The sequence below is a fragment of the Trachypithecus francoisi genome, unplaced genomic scaffold (genome assembly GCF_009764315.1).
Source record: "Trachypithecus francoisi isolate TF-2019V2 unplaced genomic scaffold, Tfra_2.0 Lachesis_group6, whole genome shotgun sequence".
NCBI lineage: Eukaryota > Metazoa > Chordata > Mammalia > Primates > Cercopithecidae > Trachypithecus > Trachypithecus francoisi.
In genome coordinates this window covers 103,592,438-103,612,210 of record NW_022681471.1, presented here as the reverse complement: position 1 = coordinate 103,612,210, position 19,773 = coordinate 103,592,438, and the positions used below count along the sequence as shown (strand labels likewise).

The 19,773-nt window shown below is 39.5% G+C and overlaps 1 protein-coding gene across 1 annotated transcript; it reads right to left on the bottom strand.

The window, feature by feature from the left end:
- Positions 1 to 10,778: 10,778 nt before the first annotated feature.
- FAM47A (family with sequence similarity 47 member A) lies at positions 10,779 to 13,845 on the bottom strand. Its single transcript, XM_033201639.1, has one exon. It carries the CDS (start codon positions 13,771 to 13,773, stop codon positions 11,179 to 11,181), a length of 2,595 nt encoding a protein of 864 aa, XP_033057530.1. The 5' UTR covers positions 13,774 to 13,845; the 3' UTR covers positions 10,779 to 11,178.
- Positions 13,846 to 19,773: the final 5,928 nt, after the last annotated feature.

Sequence of the window (19,773 nt, the reverse complement as noted above, 5' to 3'; positions counted from 1 at the left end):
TATATATATATATATATATGTGTGTGTGTGTGTGTGTGTGTGTGTGTGTTTGTGTGTGTGTGTGTGTGTGTGTATCCTATTGGCTGTGTCACTCTCAAGAACCTTGATTGATATGAACAATAAGAAACAACTATATAACAATTAGAATGGAAAATCCAAAACACTGATAACACCTAATGCTGGCAAGGAAGTTGAGTAACAAGAACTCTCATTCTTTGCTGGTGAAAATGCAAAACGGTACACCTCTTTGGAAAACAGCTTGAAACTTTCTTACAAAATTAATGTTTATGGCAGCTTTACTCATAATTTCCACAACTTGGAAGTGACCATGACGTCCTTCAATAGGTGAATGGATGAACAATGTATGGCACATCCATTCAGTGGGATATTATTCAGTGATAAAAACAGAAAGACATAGATGAACTAATTTCACTAGATGGAAAAAGCCAATCTGAAAAGGCTGTATACTATGTGGTTCCAACTATTTGACATTCTGTAAAAGGTTGAAGTATGGAGACAGTAAAAAGGTCAGTAACTTTCAGAGATTTAAGGGTTCTAAGGGAGGGAGGAGTAGATGGAGCGCAAGGAATTATTAGGGCAGTGAAATTATTCCTCTTGTTGATATTAGCATATCAATATTAAAATATATACACATACTATATACCCACAAAAATTAGTAATAAAAAATTTAAAACAAAATTATATATTTATTTTCATGTTTGGTTTTCAGAAGTTTTAATATGATGTGTTTAGGTGTGGTTTTCCTTATATTTATCATTCTTGTGGTTTGTGGCATTTCCTGAATCTGTCACTGGTATTTTCCAGCTTTGAGAGTTTCTTAGTCATTAGGTTTTCAAATATTGTTGCTGTGCCATCTTTCTCTTTTCTATTCTTCTGTAACTCGAATTATACATTTTTATACTTTTCGCCATGTCCCAAATGTCTCCTACACTTATTTCTCTGTTACCTATATTATTTTTCTCTCAATAGCTGGATATGGATATTTCCTTCTGGTTTATCTTCCAGGCCATTTTGTCTTTAGCTGTCTAGCATACTATTAAATCTATTTACTGAGTTCTTAAAATTGTTTATTGTATAATTAGTCCTAAAGTGTCCATTTTTAATTTTTTCAGTTATCTGCTGAAATTGTCTAACTTGCCATTCAGTTTTTGGAAATATCACTCCAGGTAATTTTAGTTTTTGCCTGATATCTCAAATACCTGACTATATTGTGGGTCAATTGCAATGGTCATTTTTACAATTAATGTTTACTTAAGTTTTGTCTTTTCTTATGTCTGGTTATTTTTTATTCAGGATAGTATGTGTGGAAAATGTACAGATACTTTAAAACTCCATCTGATGTTGACATCCTAAGAAATTTCATTTTGTTTCCCTCAATGAGATGTGCTAATGGAAGATCACCTTAATCATGTGGTATGAGTTTATTATTAGAAATTGGGCTTCAGAAAAAAAAAAAAAGAAATTGGGCTTCAGTCCTTCATGAGATTGAGCTATTTCTAGTTCTCTCTTTTTCCATCAGTGGCTCAGCAAATACTTATAAAAATAAATACAGCTTTTTATTACCATTTTCATTTTAGAGATGAGGAGTTAGAACTTAGAAAGATTAAATGATTTTTTTTTCAAATGTTTGCTTTTCAAATATCGTTTGATTTATGCCATAGAGACCTGAATTTCTGCCATTGTTTCTTATAAGGTGAAAATTACTAGTAGTTCTTACTTTAATGACCTCTAACCCTTTTTTTCATGCCCCTTCAACTCCATGGTTCCTAGAAGTTCCTATTTCTTTTCAATAGCTTATACATTATAAGAAATTTGAAGAAAATGATAATGATGTAGATTCTCCACCTACATGTGGGTTTGACACATTCAATGCTGTTTATATTTTGTACTTACAATGTTAGAAACAGAGGCCATTTTCTCTTAAATAACAGGTTTGTAGTTAAGCTCTACTGCCCTGGGTGAGTAAAAATAAATATTTTTTGATATGAGCAATGAAATATTTTAAAATTCATTTTGGGAGGCCAAGGCGAGTGGATCATGAGATCAGGAAATCAAGACCATCCTGGCTAACATGGTGAAACCCCGTCTCTACTAAAAATACAAAAAATTAGCCAGGCGTGGTGGCAGGCACCTGTAGTCCCAGCTACTCTGGAGGCTGAGGCCGGAGAATGGCGTGAACCTGGGAGGCAGAGCTTACGGTGAGCCAGGATCGTGCCAATGCACTCCAGCCTGGGAGACAGAGCGAGACTCCATCCCAACAATAAATAAATAAATAAATAAATAAATAAATAAATAAATAATAAATATTGTGGAAAAATAAAATAAATTTTAGGAATGTTTATCTCAATATCTTAGTTCATTTGGGCTGCTATAACAAGCATACCATAGACTGAGTGGCTTATAAACAACAGATGTATTTTTCACAGTTCTGCAGACTCTTAAGTCTAAGATCAAGGCACTGGTAGATTCATTGTCTGGTAAGGACCTGCTTCCTAACATGTCTTTTATAAGGACACTAATCCCATTCTTGAGAAGTCTGTCCTCATTAGCTAATCACCTCTCAAAGGCCCTACCTCTTCTACTATCACATTGGGAGTTAAGATTTGTTTTTTTTCTTTAACTTTTATTATAGGTTCAGGGGTACATTTGCAGGTTTGTTATATATGGAAATTCATGTCACTGGGATTTGATGTATAGATTATTTCATCACCCAGATACTAAGCCTGGTACCCAAATGTTTTTTTCTGCTACTCTCCCTCCTTTTAATCACCACCCTCTTGTAGGTCCCTGTGTCTATAGTTCCCCTCTTTGTGTCCATGTGTTCTCTTCATTTAGCTCCCACTGATAAGTAAGAATATGCAGTGTTTGGTTTTCTGTTCCTTTGTTAGCTTGCTAAAAATGATGGCCTCCAGCTCTATCCATGTCCCTGCAAAGGATGTGATCTTGTCCCTTTTTATGGCTGCATATTATTCTGTGTTGCATATGTACCACATTTTCTTTATCCAGTCTATCATTGATGGGCATTTAGGTTGATTCCATGTATTTGCTATAATGAATAGTGCTGCAATGAACAAACATGTGCAGGTGACTTTATAATAGAAAGATTTATATTCCTTTGGCTATAGAACCTGTAATGGGATTGTTGGGTTGAATAGTATTTCTGTCTCTGGGTTTTTGAGAAACCACCACACTGTCTTCCACAATGTTTTAACTAATTTACACTCCTACCAACAGTGTAAAAGCGTTCCTTTTTCTCCACAATCTTGCCAGCATCTGTTATGTTTTTACTTTTTAGTAATAGCCATTCTGTGTTGGCAACAGGCTACCAAATCTGGCCATAAACAGGCCCCAAAACTGGCCATAAACAAAATTTCTGCAGCACTGTGACATGCTCGTGATGGCCATGACACCCACCCTGAAAGTTGTTGGTTTACTGGAATGCCAGCAAGGAACACCTGGCCCACCCAGGGTGGAAAACTGCGTAAAGGCATTCCTAAACCACAAACAATAGCATGAGTGATCTGTGCCTATGGACGTGTTCATGCTGCAGATAACTAGCCAGAGCCCATCCCTTTGTTTCAGCCCATCCCTTTGTTTTCCGTAAGGAATACTTTTAGTTAATCTATAATCTATAGAAACAGTGCTTATCACTGGCTTGCTGTCAGCAAATATGTGGGTAAATCTCTGTTTGAGGCTCTCAGCTCTGAAGGCTGTGAGTCCCCTGATTTCCCACTCCACACTCGATATTTCTGTGTGTGTGTCTTTAATTCCTCTGGCACCACTGGGTTAGGGTCTCTGTGACTGAGCTGGTCTTGGCAATTCTGACTGGTGTGAGATGGTGTCTCATTGTGATTTTGTTTTTTGTTTTTTGTTTTTTCTTGTTAATAATTTTTTATATTGATTACACATTAAAGTAATAGTATTTTGGATCTCATTGTGATTTTGATTTGCATTTCTCTAATGATCAGTGATGTTGAGCTTTTTTCATATGCTTGTTTCATCATGCATGTGTTCTTTTGAGAAGTGTCTGTTCATGTCCTTTGCCCACTTTTTAATGGGGTTGTTTGTTTTTTCCTTGTAAATTTGTTAAAGTTCTTTATAGATGCTGGATATTAGACCTTTATCAGATGCATTGATTGAAACATTTTATCACATTCTGTATGTTTTCTGTTTATTCTGTTGATAGTTTCTTTTGCTGTGCAGAAGCTTTTTAGTTTAGTTAGATCCCATTTGTCAATTTTTACTTTCATTGCTATTGCTTTTGGCATCTTTGTCATGAAATCTTTGCCTGTGCCTATGTCCTGATGGTATTGCCTATGTTTTCTTCTAGGGTTTTTATAGTTTTACATTACATTTCAGTCTTTAATCCATCTTCATTTTTGTATATGGCTTAAGGAGAGGGTCCAGTTTCAATATTCTGCATATGACTAGCCAGTTCTCCCAGCACCATATATTAAAAAGGAAATCCTTTCTCCATTGCTTGTTTTTGTCAGGTTTGTTGAAGATCAGATGATTGTAGGTGTGTGGTCTTATTTCTGGGTTCTCTATTCTGTTCCATTGATCTATATGTCTGCTCTTGTACCAATACCACACTGTTTTGGTTACTGTAGCCTTGTAGTATAGTTTGAAGTCAGGTAGCATGATGTCTCCAGATTTATTATTTATTTATTTATTGTGACAGAGTTTCACTCATGTTACTCAGGCTGGAGTGCAATGGCTCAATCTCGGCTCACTACAACCTCCACCTCCTTGGTTCAAATGATTCTCCTGACTCAGCCTCCCGAGTAGCTGGGATTACAGCTGCCCACCACTAGGCCCAGCTAATTTTTGTGTTTTTAGTAAAGTTGGGGATTCACCATGTTGGCCAGGCTGGTCTCGAACTCCTGACCTCAGGTGATCTGCCTGCCTCAGCCTGCCAAAATGCTGGGATTACAGGTGTGAGTCACTGCGTCCAGCCCAGATTTATTCTTTTTGCTTAGGATTGCTTTGGTTATTCGGGCAATAGTGTTTTTTTTTCTAGTTCTTTGAAGAATGTTAGTGGTGGTTTAATGGAAGTAGCATTGAATCTATAAATTGCTTTGGGCTGAATGACCATTTTAATGATATTTATTCTTCCTCTCCATGAGTATGGAATGTTTTTCCATTTGTTTGTGTCATCTCTTATTTCTTTGAGGATTGGTTTGTAGATTGTCTTGTAGAGATCCTTTCCCTCCCTTTTCAGCTATATTCCTAGGTAGTTTATTCATTTTGTAGCAATTGTGAATGGCAATTCATTCATGATTTAGTTCTCAGCTTGCCTGTTGTTGGTTTATAGGAAGGCTAATGATTTTTGCTCCTTGATTTTGTATCTTGAGACTTTGCTGAAGATGCTTGTCAGCTTATGAAGCTTTTGGTCTGAGACTATGGGGTTTTCTAGATGTAGGGTCATGTCATCTGCAAACAAAGATAGTTTGACTTTCTCTCTTCCTGTGTGAATATGTTTTATTTCTTTCTCTTGCCTGACATTGCTAGCCAGAACTTCCAATACTATGTTGAATAGGAGTGGTAAGAGAGGGCATCTTTGTCTTGTGCCTGTTTTCAAGGGGAATGCTCTCAGTTTTTGCCCGTTCAGTATGATATTGGCTGTGGGTTTGATATATATGGATCATATTATTTTGAGACTTGTTCCTTCAATACCTAGTTTATTGGCAGTTTTTAACATGAAGGGATGTTGAGTTTTATCCAAAGACTTTTCTGCATTCATTGAGATAATCATGTGGTTTTTGTCCTAAGTTCTGTTTATGTGATGAATAACATTTATTGATTTGCATATGTCAAACCAATCTTGCATCCCAGGGATTAAGCTGACTTGACCATGGTGGATAAGCTTTTTGATGTGCTGCTGGATGCAGTTTGCCAGTATTTTGTTGAGGATTTTTACATCAATGATCATCAAGAATATTGGCCTGAAATTTGTTGTTGTTGTATCTCTGCAAGGTTTTGGTATCAGGATGATGCTGGCCTCATACAATGAGTTAGGGAGGAGTCCCTCCTTTTCAATTTTTTGGAATAGCTTCAGTAGGAATGATACCAGCTCTTCTTTGTAAATCTGGTAGAATTCAGCTGTGAATCCATGTTGTCCTGGAACTTTTCTGGTTGGTATACTATTTATTACTCCCTCAATTACAGAACTCATTATTGGTCTGTTCGGGGATTCAATTTCTTCCTGGTTCAGTCTTGGGAGAGTATATGTGTCCAGTAATTTATCCATTTATTTTAAATTTTCTAGTTTGTGTGCATAGAGGTGTTCATAATTGTCTCTGATGATTATTTGTATTTCTGTGGGGTCTGTGGTAACATCTCTTTTGTCATTTTTGACAAAACACACACACTCTGGCTTTTTGAGTTGTCAGACTTCTTGCACTGGTTCTTTCTCATCTTTGTGGGCTGATGTTTTTTAAATCTTTGAAGTTTCTGTACTGTGGATGGGCTATTTTTTTCTCTTACTTTCATCCTATTTGATAACCTTGGGGGTGTGATTGTGATATAAGGTGGATTCAGTTAACCGGCTTCATGACTGGAAGATTTTTGGGGGCCAAGGCTCAGCTCAGAACTCCTGCCTGGATTGCATGCTGTAACTCAGGTAGACTGGTATCAGGTCCCAGCTTTGATCTCTGGCTCCTCCAGGTTAGGAACCTGTTGTACTGGAGGGGCTGAGGTGCTACCAGACCACTGGTCACAACATTCCAGTAAGTAGTGCCAGCCAAAGCACTTCACAGGGCTTTGACAGTGGGACCTGTCCTTGTTCCCATGTATTAGCAGCAGTTGCAGCAGCAGCGTTGGAGGGTGCACACTTATCCATTTGCTGCAGCAGGGTTCTCATGGGTGCTGGGGTGCTAGCCTCGATGTGGATATTTGCAGCAGCAGTGGTGGCAGTATGGCTTGGTGGGGGTGAGGAGCCCCCACTGGGACTGTGTGCGTGTCCCTGCAGGTGGTGGTTTTAGTGTGGAGGTGGGGGCATCGGGGGTACAGGACTGTTCATGCTGGCAGCAGTCTGCTCAAGGCTGGGGCTAGTCTACTGTTTTCAATGTCTAGTTTTGCTCTGGTGGCCCAGGCTCAGGGGCAGGGTACTGACAGGGGTAGGGCTGGGGTGCTCTGAGCCCGCCAATGTTCTGAAGACAATGGTGGTGTGGGGGGTGGGAGGAGGGGTGAGGGGGCACACTCACACTAGCAGCAGTGCCAAGGTAGTGTGCAGGAGTTCCAGTACCAGTGAGCTGACGGGGAAGGGAAGGCTAGGTCTGCCTGGGCATACATGCACAGACATAGCAATTTGGATGGCGACCATGGGTGCAAATGAGCTGTTGTGTGTCTGCAGAGGTCACTCTGCCGAAGCACTCTGCCAGTCAGGTGTGGTTCACCAGCTATGATGTAAGCCCCAGGAGGCGCCTTGCAGCTGTGCTGCAAACAGCTGTGGCCAGGCTGGGGCCCTGCAGGAGGCCAACAGAATGAGAGGTGCTCTGGTTGTACTGGTCCTGTCTCATGGATAAGATTGCCCTGTAGAGTTCAGGTCCGAAAGTTCCCTTAGGGCTAAATTATCCTATGGCAGCGATTCTAGACTAGGGGGATGCATGTCTCTGAGAGGGCTTCACTACAGTTGCTCCTACAGGACACCCTCTGTGCTCTGCCCCCGGCTGGAGTTCTGCCCCTACCACTTCTCTAAGTAGCTTTCCCTGCCAACAACGCAAGTGTCAGTGGTAGTTGAGGGGTCTCCTCCTGCTGAGATTCCAAAGGCCCACAGTGAATTTGGGTTGCTCCTTGCCTTGGATTGCCTGTTAAGCACATCCTCTTTGTCGGAGTCATTGGCGGCCAGGAACACGTTCCAGTGTGCAGTAGCCCCGGGAAGTGTTCCTAGCTTCCTCCCCCTCCAGCCCAGCCTCTGTGTTTTCCCTCCATCTGTTCTGCCTCCGCCTAAAGCTACAGGATAAGAACATGGCAGCACTGGGATATGAACAAATTTTTGCCTAGCTCCAAAGGCCTTGCTCATTCATACAGACTCTCAGAAATGAAAAATAATTCCTTTCATCTTCATTAAATCACATGTTCCTACAGACAAATTCTCCAAAGCTTTTATGAAACCTATGTGATGCTGTAATACAATCGATTACTACAGTATTTATGGAATATACCATTCATAGCTTTAGGCTACACAGGAACAATTATATACCAATTTCTCTTGAATTCTCTCTCTTTCTAAAACCTATGGATTTGAAGTCAGGATGTTTTCAGAAGTCCAACTGGTGTTAAAAATCCAAATAGATCAAACATTGTTTCTTTTTATATCTGTGTGACAAGTAATACCAAGGTGTGTAATTACAGTGTGGAGAAACCCACATAATTTCTCTGAGGAAAGTTTATTTTACTGGAAGTAGTCATTGCCAATAAGCAATAGAAGCCCTAACCAGTGGTTCTTATTTTGCAATTAGAATTTTTCATCTTAATTTTAGTATATGTGCAGCCAAAGCAAGCACCACTTTTTCATCTTAAGCAAAGACTAAGTTTGTGTGTAATATAGATGAAGGCTATTACCAGATAAACACCATCAAAAAGTTATTTTATTGGTGTCGTTCTGCTGTGATTTTTTTAGTACTCTTCTTTCTTTCCTACTCCCTCCTTTTCCACAAATATATATTGAGTATCAATTCTGTGATGCTTGAGGCATTAGGCACTCCAATAAGTAATCCTTTAAGTCTCACCAGAATTTGAGTTTGATGATATGGTGTCCATTGTGTAGATGAGGATACATCCTCTGTGAAGTGCAAGGTCACATAACCAAGTGTAGAAAAGTAGGTCTGTCTCTTGCTGAAAGGATCTTAACATTGAATGCTGCTGCCTGAAGCCCAGGGCTTCAGTGGAGAACCTCAGAAACCAGATAACTCGGCTGGCCAGTTGCGGTGGCACACGCCTGTAATCCCAGCACTTTGGGAGGCCGAGGCTGGTGGATCACGAGGTCAGGAGTTCAAGACCAGCCTGGTCAATATGGTGAAACTCCATCTCTAATAAAAATACAAAAATTAGCCAGGTATGGTGGCACATGCCTGTAGTCCCAGCTGCTCGGGAGACTGAGGCAGAAGAATCACTTGAACCTGGGAGACGGAGGTTGCAATGAGCTGAGATCGTGCCACTGCACTCCAGCCTGGGCAAAAGAGTGAGACTCCGTCTCAAAAAAAAAAAAAAAAACCAGATAACTCTGAGCCATGAGGCATTACATTGGTCTCTCAGAAGTCTGAATAAATAAGTATGGGGATTTCCCTTATTTTGAAGGCATTAATGACTCATGTCTCTAGGGTATTGAAGTGAGTTCTCCAGTGGAAGACAACTGGAAAATGAGTGTCCTTGTCTACCTATATAAGATCTTAATAAAAGTAATTATAAAATTGACCTTGGCGAGGAGACACTGAAACAGGATTGCATGGCCCGAATAAAGTCATTACAATAGAGAAAAGTATGTACAAAGACACAAGAAAGACACAGAGATAAGAAAAGGACTATTGACTGGAGTTGGGAATGCAGGAACATGTGTGTGTGTGTGTGTGCGTGCATGTGTGTGTGAATGTTTATAAACCTAGATAAGTTTAGATGAGCCTGGAGAATTAACAAGCCATGCTTGTATTTTACAAAAATGCACTCAAGAAGAGACATGGGTTGGAAATTGTTCCAGATACAACAAGACATAGTGGTGACATGAACCATGAACCTAAGTTTGTGATGATGAATTTGAAGAGAAATTCTAGACCTTGCCTTAGAAAACAACATAAAAATCTTAGTTCTTCAGGAACACAATGCCCACAGACAAACTTCACTAGAAACAGAATTTGCACATAGACAGATATATATATCACTCCTTACTTAGATGAAATATATGCATATGCTTCCATTTACAGATGGCCTCTTTCAATACTGAAAGAAAAAGTGCACTTCACATCTACACTACAAATATATTTAGATACAAATTTACCTCCACCAGACAGTGTTACATGTTATTTTTGAAAGGTAAATAAGTTACTTGATTTATTATTTTAAAGTTATGAGTGCATTTTAAATTGCTATTCATGAAAAGAAAATTATTTGAACTTGAACAGATATGTACGGCTATTTGATGTTGCTTGGTAGCTTTTCTCATACAGATCTATTTTGCACATGAGATTTGCCAGGGAGTTGAAGCTACCTCCTATTCCACACCAGTTTATATGATTTGGTAATAGTCTTTTGTTGTGAAGGTTTATGAACATGGTGAAACACATACATTCTATTGAGAGATATGATAAAATGGCATAACTCAAGTTTCAACTATGATTTTGATAAGTAGTTTTCAAACTTGTTTTGGGGATTTTATGGAATCCCAAAGAGGAAGATAACAATTTTACTATTAAAAAGTGTTAACATTATTTTGCCTATAAACTCCAATTAGTGGTTAGCAAAATAATTGTCATAATTATTTCATTCAATTTTAATATAGTAAGAGTTATATAATTATTCTTTTACTCAGCATTTTTTTTTTTTTTTTTTTTTTTTTGAGACAGGGTCTTGCTCTGTCACCCAGACTGGAGTGCAGTGGCAGGATTACAGCTTACTGCAGTCTCCACCTCCTGGGCTGAAGCCATCCTCCCACCTCAGCACCCCCCAGGTAGCTGGGACTACAAGGTGCATGCCACCACACCTGGCTAATTTTTGGATTTTTTATAGAGACCAGGTTTCACCATGTTTCCCAGGCTGGTCTTGAACTCCTGGGCTCAAGCAATCCACCCACCTGGGCCTCCCAAAGCGGGGAGAATTACAGGCATGAGCAAATGTGCCTGACCCTATTTCTCTGTTAAAGAATAATTCTAATAATAATAATTTCTGGTTTTATGTATTTTTACAAATAATTGACATGATGATGTAATATTCACAATGCTTCAACAATGTGAAAAAGTATATACGAATATGAATCACATAATTGATAAAATATATGAAATAATGAAGCCAAAGCAGGTCATTAAGAAATATTTATAAACATTACGTATTGAAGTTACAGATGTTGCCGAAGTTGTACATCCACGGGGCCAGTCATCATAAATTCTGACTGATGTTTAAAATCAGAGCAAGAAATACTCAATTAAGTAGTAAATGGAAAACCACCTAATCTTCTTCCGATGTGTCTGCAATTTCTTTGTACTTGTAAAATCGTATTGCACGTTGAATAGGAGTCTTAACAGAGTCATAAGTCCATCCCTTCCTGGCAAACAGACTTTCAAGGATGCTAGGCATTTCATAGCCCTTGCTTAGAATGAAATCCTTAAAGGCAATTGGTCCATAAAGATCGTCAAGACTGTCAGGTTCATTAGGCTTTTCAAGCAAGAGCTTGGGGTCAATCAAAGGTTCATCACTTCTTAGCTTTTTCCACAACTTAGGCTTGAGGTACCATGCTCCATACTTCATCTTCACACGCTGTGTGGTATAAGAATTCGATGGCGTGTGGAGTTTCCTGCCCCAGTATTTTTCCTGTGAGAAGAATTTAGCCTCATTCTTTTCATCTAGCTCCATGCTGTACTTCAGCTCTGAGGAACACTCTTTTACCTTCTTAATCTTTTGGTCGTAACGGGTTGCTCTGTACTTGGGGGTAAAGTCAAACAGATTCCTGATGGATTCTTCATCAGCTCCCAGGTCTGCAGCCCACTTGAAGAATTCACGGAGTTTTTCTGATGTGTATCTATATCGAAGAGAGTCAGAAACGCACTCTGTTGTGTTTGGTGTATCTTCGTGAAACAGTTCTTTTATGTAGTACGCTCGAATCTTGGGAGGCTCCGAGAACTGATGGGACACTGGAGCTTTGGGAGGCTCCGCGCGGAGACTGGACACTCGACGAGTCTTGGGAAGCTCCGGGCGGAGACTGGACACCCGACGAGTCTTAGGAGGCTCTGGACGGAGACTGGACCTCCGACGAGTCTTGGGAGGATCCGAGCGGAGACTGGACGCCCGACGAGTCTTGGGAGGCTGCGGGTGGAGACTGGACGCCCGACGTGTCTTGGGAGGTTCCGGGTGGAGATGGGACACCTGAGCCTTCGGAGGCTGCAAGCAGGGTTCCCCACAAGGGAATTTATCAGGCTCGGTGGGTTCCTCGATTTTCTTCACCCAGGCCTCACAACGAGCCCATACGTCGTCCTTCAGCGTCCTCCCAGAATCCAGCACTTTCAGCATGTATAGTAGGAGATTGGACACCCGAATAGTGTCGGGAGGTTCTGGGCGGAGATGGGACACTCCAGTCTTGGGAGGCACTGGCTGGAGATGAGACACTTCAGTCTTGGGAGGCTCTGGGCGGAGATGGGACCCTCCAGTCTCGGAAGGCTCCGAGTGGAGACTGGACCCCGGACGAGTCTTGGGAGGCGCTAGGCGGAGATGGGACACTCCAGTCTCAGAAAGGTCTGAGGGGAGACTGGACCCCCGACGAGTCTTGGGAGGCTCTAGGCGGAGATGGGACACTCTGGTCTCCAGAAGCTCCGGGCGGAGATGAGATACGCGAGTGTCGGGAGGCTCCGGGCAGAGGTAGGACACTCCAGTCTCTGGAGGCTCAGGGCAGAGAATGGACACCCGATGAGTCTTGAGAGGCTCTTGGTAGAGATGGGACACTCCAGTCTCAGGAGGCTCTGGCCGGAGACTGGACTCCAGAGTCTTGGGAGGCTCCTGGCGGAGATGGGACACTCTAGTGTCGGAAGGCTTCAGGAGAAGACTGGACACCCGAGTCTTGGGAGGCTCTGGGCGGAGATGGGACACTCCAGTCTCGGGAGAGTCTGAGCGGAGACTGGACAACGGAGTCTCGAAAGGCCGCAGGCAGAATTCCCCACAAGGGTATTTACCACACTCTGTGTGTTCGTTGGTTGTCTTCTCTCGGCCCTCGCAACGAGCCCGTGCGTCTTCCAGCTTCCTCTCAGAATCCAGTTTCAGTAGCTGTCGTAGGAGACTGGACACCTGACGAGTGTTGGGATGTTCCGGGCCGAGATGGGACACTCCAGTCTCGGGAGGCTCTGGGCGGAGACAGGACACCGGCGTCTTGGGAGGCTCCGGGTGGAGATGGGACACTCCAGACTCAGGAGGCTCCGGGTGGAGACTGGACACCGGAGTCTTCGGAGGCTCCGGGCAGAGATATGACACCGGAGTCTCGGGAGGCTTTGGGCAGAGTTCCCCACTGGGGTATTTACCAGGCTCTGTGGGTACCTCGGTTGTTTTCTCCCGGGCCTCACAACGAGCCCAAGCATCCTCCAGCTTCCTCTCAGGATCCAGCAGTTTCAGCACCTGTAGTAGGAGATCTGGAGGCGTATCTTCTCCCAGATTGGGGTACATGGCCAAGGGATGCTTGGCCGTCAGCTGGGCTTCCACTTCCTCTACCAACGTCTTCCGTGCTAGCTGGGCTGGAGAGAGCCTGGAAAATAGGGCCGCTTTCTTGAGCAACTTTTTCTGCCCGCTTTTGGGGTCAGTTTGGGGACCTCTGCGAGAGCTTTTGGGGAGTAAGAACTCGTCACGGCGACAAATGAGCGTATCTTCGGGAGACGGACAGCCGTAGCGGAAGTCGTCCACGCCCTCCGTCACGAATACCCAGTTCTGGGTGTCCATGGGCGGGAACCTCAGGGGCCTGTGCTTGCGCTTCGCGATGCACTTGGAAGGCCGTTTCTCACAGTACCAGGGTTTGAAGTCCATGCCCGGGGACCTCGGCTGGTCCTGCGGTCTCTGGTCCCCCATGGTGGCCCTCGCTGGGGTGCCACCTCTCCAGTTTCCGCGGTTCCTGATCCCTGCCACTCTAGTCGCTAGGAGACCGCCAGCCACGTGCAGCCCAGGTTCCTTCCTGGAGGTGGGGCAGCGCTGACGCCACCTGCACAGCCCGGATTCTAACAGGTGTGTAGTGCAATTTCATTTTGGGTTTTATTTGCGTTTCCTAATGACTACTAGTATTGAACATCTCTATATTTGCTTATTTCCCATCCTTATCTCTCCTCGGTTGAAGTTTCTGTGTATTTTTTCTCCCATTTTTAAATTGTGTTGCTGGATGTCATATTTAGTTTTGAGAATCCTTGCTGTGTTCTAGATATAAATAGGTTATCACATATATGATTTGCAAAGTTTTCGCTTCATCCTTGGCTTTTCCCTTTCATTGTCTTCATAGTGACAAAGAGAAGTTTTTTTTTAATTTGATGAAGTCCAATTTATCAATTTGTTCTTTTCTGGATTGTGCTTCTTTTGATGTATCTATGAAAATTGACCTATCCAAAGGAAAAGGTTTTAATTTTGTAAACAGCACAATATATAAATCAAAGTTTTTATTTAAAAATGTACCTATTGCTTACATATATTTGATAATTTTAGAACTATTTTTGTAAAGACTAACTTTTCTCCACTGAATTACATTTGGAAATTGGTAGAATATCAGTTGTGTATATTTTTTGAAGGTCAATTTCTGTGCACTTTTTTCTCTTCCATTGATTTTTCTCTCACGCAAATTTCACACTCTATTGGTTACTTTAGCTTTATAATAAATCTAGAAATTAGGCTGTCTTAGTCCTTTAACAATGTTCTTTTACAAAGTTAGTTCTTCCCAAATGTCCATCTGTGACAGACTGGATTAAGAAAATGTGGCACATATACACCATGGAATACTATGCAGCCATCAAAAAGGATGAGTTTGCGTCCTTTGTAGGGACATGGATGCAGCTGGAAACCATCATTCTTTGCAAACTGTCACAAGAAGAGAAAACCAAACAATGTTCTTTTACAAAGTTAGTTCTTCCTAGGTCCTTTGCATTTCTGTAGAAATTTTAAAGTCAGTTTGTCAATGTCAAAAAGAAAAAGTCCTTTGAGAATTTGATTAGGATTCTGTTGAATCTATAGATCAATTTGAGGATAACTGGCATGTTAACAATAGGAAATCTTCTGACCACTGAGAAACGTACATCTTTATATTTGTTTATGTGATTTTTCATTTTCTCAGGAATATTGTGTATTTTTTAGTGTATGTGCCTTTCACATCTTTTTCTCTCCAGATTTTTCCTAAATATTGTTTTTCATACTATTATATGTAGTACTTTTTTAGTTGCAATTTCCAATTTTTTGTTGTTAGCATATATAAATATTGATGTTTGTATATCCATTGGTATCATACAACCTTGGAAAACTCACTCATAATGTTCAGAAGAATTTTTGTATATTTCATTGAACTTTCTGTATATATGATAGTATCATCTGTGAATAAAGACAGTTTCCCTTCTTCCTTTCCAATCTGAATATCGTTATACCCCCGCCAGTCCAGTTGCAATCCTTCATTTTCCTTTAAGTAATATCAGTTAAATTGTTATCACTCTTATAGTGCTTAAAACAACACTATGAAAAGCATTTTTATAAAAAATTTTAATTATAGACAAATTCAGCCTGCATTATTCCTTAAGCATATCATTTTCTTATCACATAATAATTTTTTTCTGTACATTCTTACTCATTTTTTAAAAGAAGTTTTCTTACTTCTCTTGTTAGGTGCAGTTGAACAATGTTTTCTACCATTACAAGCAGGTATACCATAGTTCCTCCTTGTAAATGAGGTATGATCAATGCCTCTCTTTCCTTTGGCTCCTCCTCTGTAAAACAGACACAGTGTATATTTCTCTTGGGTTTCTCATTAAATCAAAGAACTGGATTATGTGTAAATCAAGATAATCTATATAACATGACTTTTGTATAGTATCTGGAACAGAATAAACATCCTGTAAAATATTGTTAATGTATATAGTATTACTACAGTTTGAAAATAAAAAATATTCTACATTTGATGTCTATATAAAGGAGAAGCAACATCATACATTTAAATATCACAAATATTTTCATTTGTTGATTATAAGAATCGATGTTAAAGTCTCGGGATACTTAGTAGATTTCATAATGTGAGGTTGGTAAGACCAAATTTGATATGGATTTATTTTTAACTTTCTTACTTAGAAAAATACCATGGACTGTATGTTACATTCAAGAGCCAAAGCTTCAATAATTCTCTATAACAATACTCTAACTAGCAAGCTCACATGAGTACTCACTTATCTAAAATGCATAAGAGTTTGAAAAAAATCTTCTGTATTCTAAATAATCCCAGGGAAAAAAACAAACAAACAAACAAAAACACATATTGAATCTCCTAAAGTTCAATTGGGCCTATATAAAATTTTTCATGTGACTGTTCATTAAAACAGTTTTTGTTCCTTAAAGCCACTTCATTTTAATCACTTTTCATAGTAGAATATTATACAAAGGACTCACATCTAAAATACACAAATAATTCTTAAAACTTAACAATAAGAAAACAAAGAACATGAAACAAAAAATGTATGATAGTACTTAACATGTATAGAGATATATAGCTAAAGAAATAATTATAGATGTGTGTACATATTGATTAGTATACATGCTTATATTTTATAGCTCTGTCTCTGCTGAGAAACTAGAAAAAATTGACACCCAAGTAACAGTAAGTACTCCCAGTGCCCAAATCTTGGTTTCTAAATACCATTGTCTAAAATAACAAAAGCAAAACAAAACAGAGATATCCTTGGAGAAATGAGTAATTCTAGGCCTGGGGCAGTGAAAACACAAGATGAGCCTGGAGTATTATGTAATGCCAGAAAATACAGAAGTGCTCAGAAAACAAAAGAATAGAAGCAGATCAGGAACCAGACCAAAAGAGCACTTAATGGCCAAAGTTAAAACACTTTAGGCAACAAAATGCATTAAAATTTAAACATTATAACACAATATAAAATAAAATATCCGTGAGTCCATACTGATATAAATAATTTACAAATAAATAAATGAGGGAAAAGGTACAAATATTTTTACAAAGAATTTCAGAAAATGTACATGGATACTCCTCCCTTCAGGAGGTGGAAATTAATTGCCTTACCCCGGGTGTGGGCTGGATTCTAAAAATAGAATATGGAATGGGAAAAAAATGGCGACCTTTTAGTGGAGAAGCCTGGCAATTCTCTCCTTAACCAAGTGATGAATGTTAATGTCAGCAGTGAGAAGTCACGTAGGTATCATGTACTCCTCTGATAGGATGTGATGAGAAAGACACTTCACCTCTGTAGTATTCTTCTCTAAATTCCAGAATCCTAGTCTACTGAGGAGAAAACATCTAAGAAACTTAAGTCCAGGGACATTTTACAAAATTCTCAAGTATTCCTCAAAACCATAAAGGGCATGGGAAACAAGTAAAGACTGAGAACTGGTCGTAGACTTTAGATTAAAGAGACATGACAACTGAATTCAGTGTAGTAGGCTGACTTGGACCCTGGCACTGAAAAAGGACATGGGCATAAAAAATCTACAAATCTGAATTAAGTCTGAAGTTTAATTAATAGTAATATGCCAATGTTAATTTTTTAGTTTAAATGCATGTACAATGTAAGATATTAATTTTAGGGGAAGCTGAGTGAAATGTGCATGAAAATGCTGTGTATAGCCTTTGCAAATGTTTAATAAATCTGAGATTATTCTAAAATAAAAGGTTTCCATTTTAAACTATAGATTACATCATGATGAATTATCAACAAATCACTATTAATCATACAAGAGAGAAAGCTGTAGCTTCTTTAAAATGCATACTTGTTGCCCCCCCATATACAGTAAATCATAATTTTTTTCTAAGTGGAGTCAGTAATCTACATTTTACGTGGACTTTAAATTATACACACCAATATGTAAGAATTACTTTTCTAAAGCCCTGTGCCTTTTATAGGCCCCAAAGACTTTCAAAGAGATTAAAAACTACAGTAGTAATGATATTATCCAAAGTAACCAAATTTGGGGAAAATTAAATTTCTGCATATACTAGATGTAGCCTGAGAGCAAAATAATTCACTTACATGTACATACCTGGTGGGCCCACAGAATAATGAAGTCATGATAGAAGAGTGAAGAAGATACAAAGTTTGGTGACTGGCAGTGAAAAAACAAACAAAAAAAAACTGGGAGTGAAAACAACTTACTTGTGCAAACTGCCCTTCTTGGTTGAAGAAAACTGACATCATTATAGAGTGCAGAGAAATTACAACTGACCTTTTCAGTCAAGAAGCACCAACTGCCTTAGTATGAAGTGTTGCTCCAGAAATGAATAGTGTAGCTGACAAGCGAAACCAACACCAAGAAGCTAATAAAGAAATGTTCAAGCAAGTCAAAATACTCTGAGTGGAGCAGCATGTAATGAATAAGCAAACAAGAGAATGAGAACAAACAATGAAAATCAATGTGATGAAGTGCGTTGGTTTAATGGAGCCTAAGTATTCCCAGTTCTGATATCTTTGTGTGCCTCTGACTGCTCTTAGTTACCTACAACCTTTATTGCAGACTAAACTCAGGACACCGTTTTCATGCTCCAGCAGACTCAAGTTATCTGCAACCTTGCTGTCTCTTCTACCCACATGCAGCACCTGCCAGCCTTTCTCAGATACCCAAACTTGTTCACTCTGATCCAACCCTCTTTGGAATTCTTTTGCTTTTATTAGCTCTTGCTAAGTTTACTTTCTGTGATGGTTAATTTTCTGTGTCAACATAGCTAGGCTATGGTGCCCAAATAGTTAGTCAAACAGTCTAGATGTTGCTGTGAAGGTATTTTTTGGATGTGATTTAACACTTTATATAGTAGACTTTGAGTAAATCAGATTTACCCTCCATAGGATGGGTGAGAATCATCCAATCAGTTGAAGGCTTTCAGAAAAAGACAAAATTCTCCCAAGAAGATGGAATTGTCCCTCCAGACTGAAACACAGGAATCTGATTGAGTTTCCAGCCATCAAAATCAGGACTGCAACATCAATTTTGCTCGAATTTCTAAGTCACAACCAGCTCTACAGACTTCGGATTTTCAACCCCCGCAGTCGCATAATGAATTCTTTAAATTTCTCTCTCTCTCTCTCTCTATATATATATATACACACACACATATATATATGACATATATATGTCTATATAAACATATATGTCCTAATATATATAGACATATATATATAGACATATATTGTCCTATTATTTCTATAGTCTATATATTCAACTATTTCCTATTATCCTATACATCTCCCGCCTCTGGCTCTCTCTCTCTCTCTACATATATGTAAAATAATAGGAGATATGTATATCTCCTATTATTGTCTTATCTTTCTGGAGAAATTTGATTAATACACTATTCATTTTGATCATTTTTCTACCAGTAACAATGTACTTGTCTTATAATGAGATATACCACAGCAATTTTACCACTGCTACATCCACTGATACTTTTTCTCAGCAAGGTATGAAATGTCATTAAGGCCTAAGAAATAATATAGACTTAAAGATTTCCATTTTGTTCTTTGAATAAAAAAGCCTAGAAGAATTATTCCATACCTTGGCTGAATTATCAGAATCACTTGTGGCCCATCTTAAAAGTATATATGCCAAGGCTCTGCCCTGAGCCTACTGAATCAAAATTTCTCCCATTGATAATGATTTACAGCCAAGGGCTGAAATCCCTGGATACATAATAATTTGATCACAGTATCTCAGACAGGATATAGTCCAGCACTACTGATATTAATAAAGAACTTGAGGCAAAAAGAGAACAAATGACTTACACAAGTTCTCAAAAAGTAAAAATGAACAATGTCAGGCTAGTATTTTTATATTTCTAGAAGATTCACTCCATTTCTTTCTATAGATAAATTATAGAAA

Bases quoted from the DNA above. Each gene is read 5' to 3' on its own strand.
- FAM47A (XM_033201639.1), bottom strand. From the start codon at position 13,773: ATGGGGGACCAGAGACCGCAGGACCAGCCGAGGTCCCCGGGCATGGAC.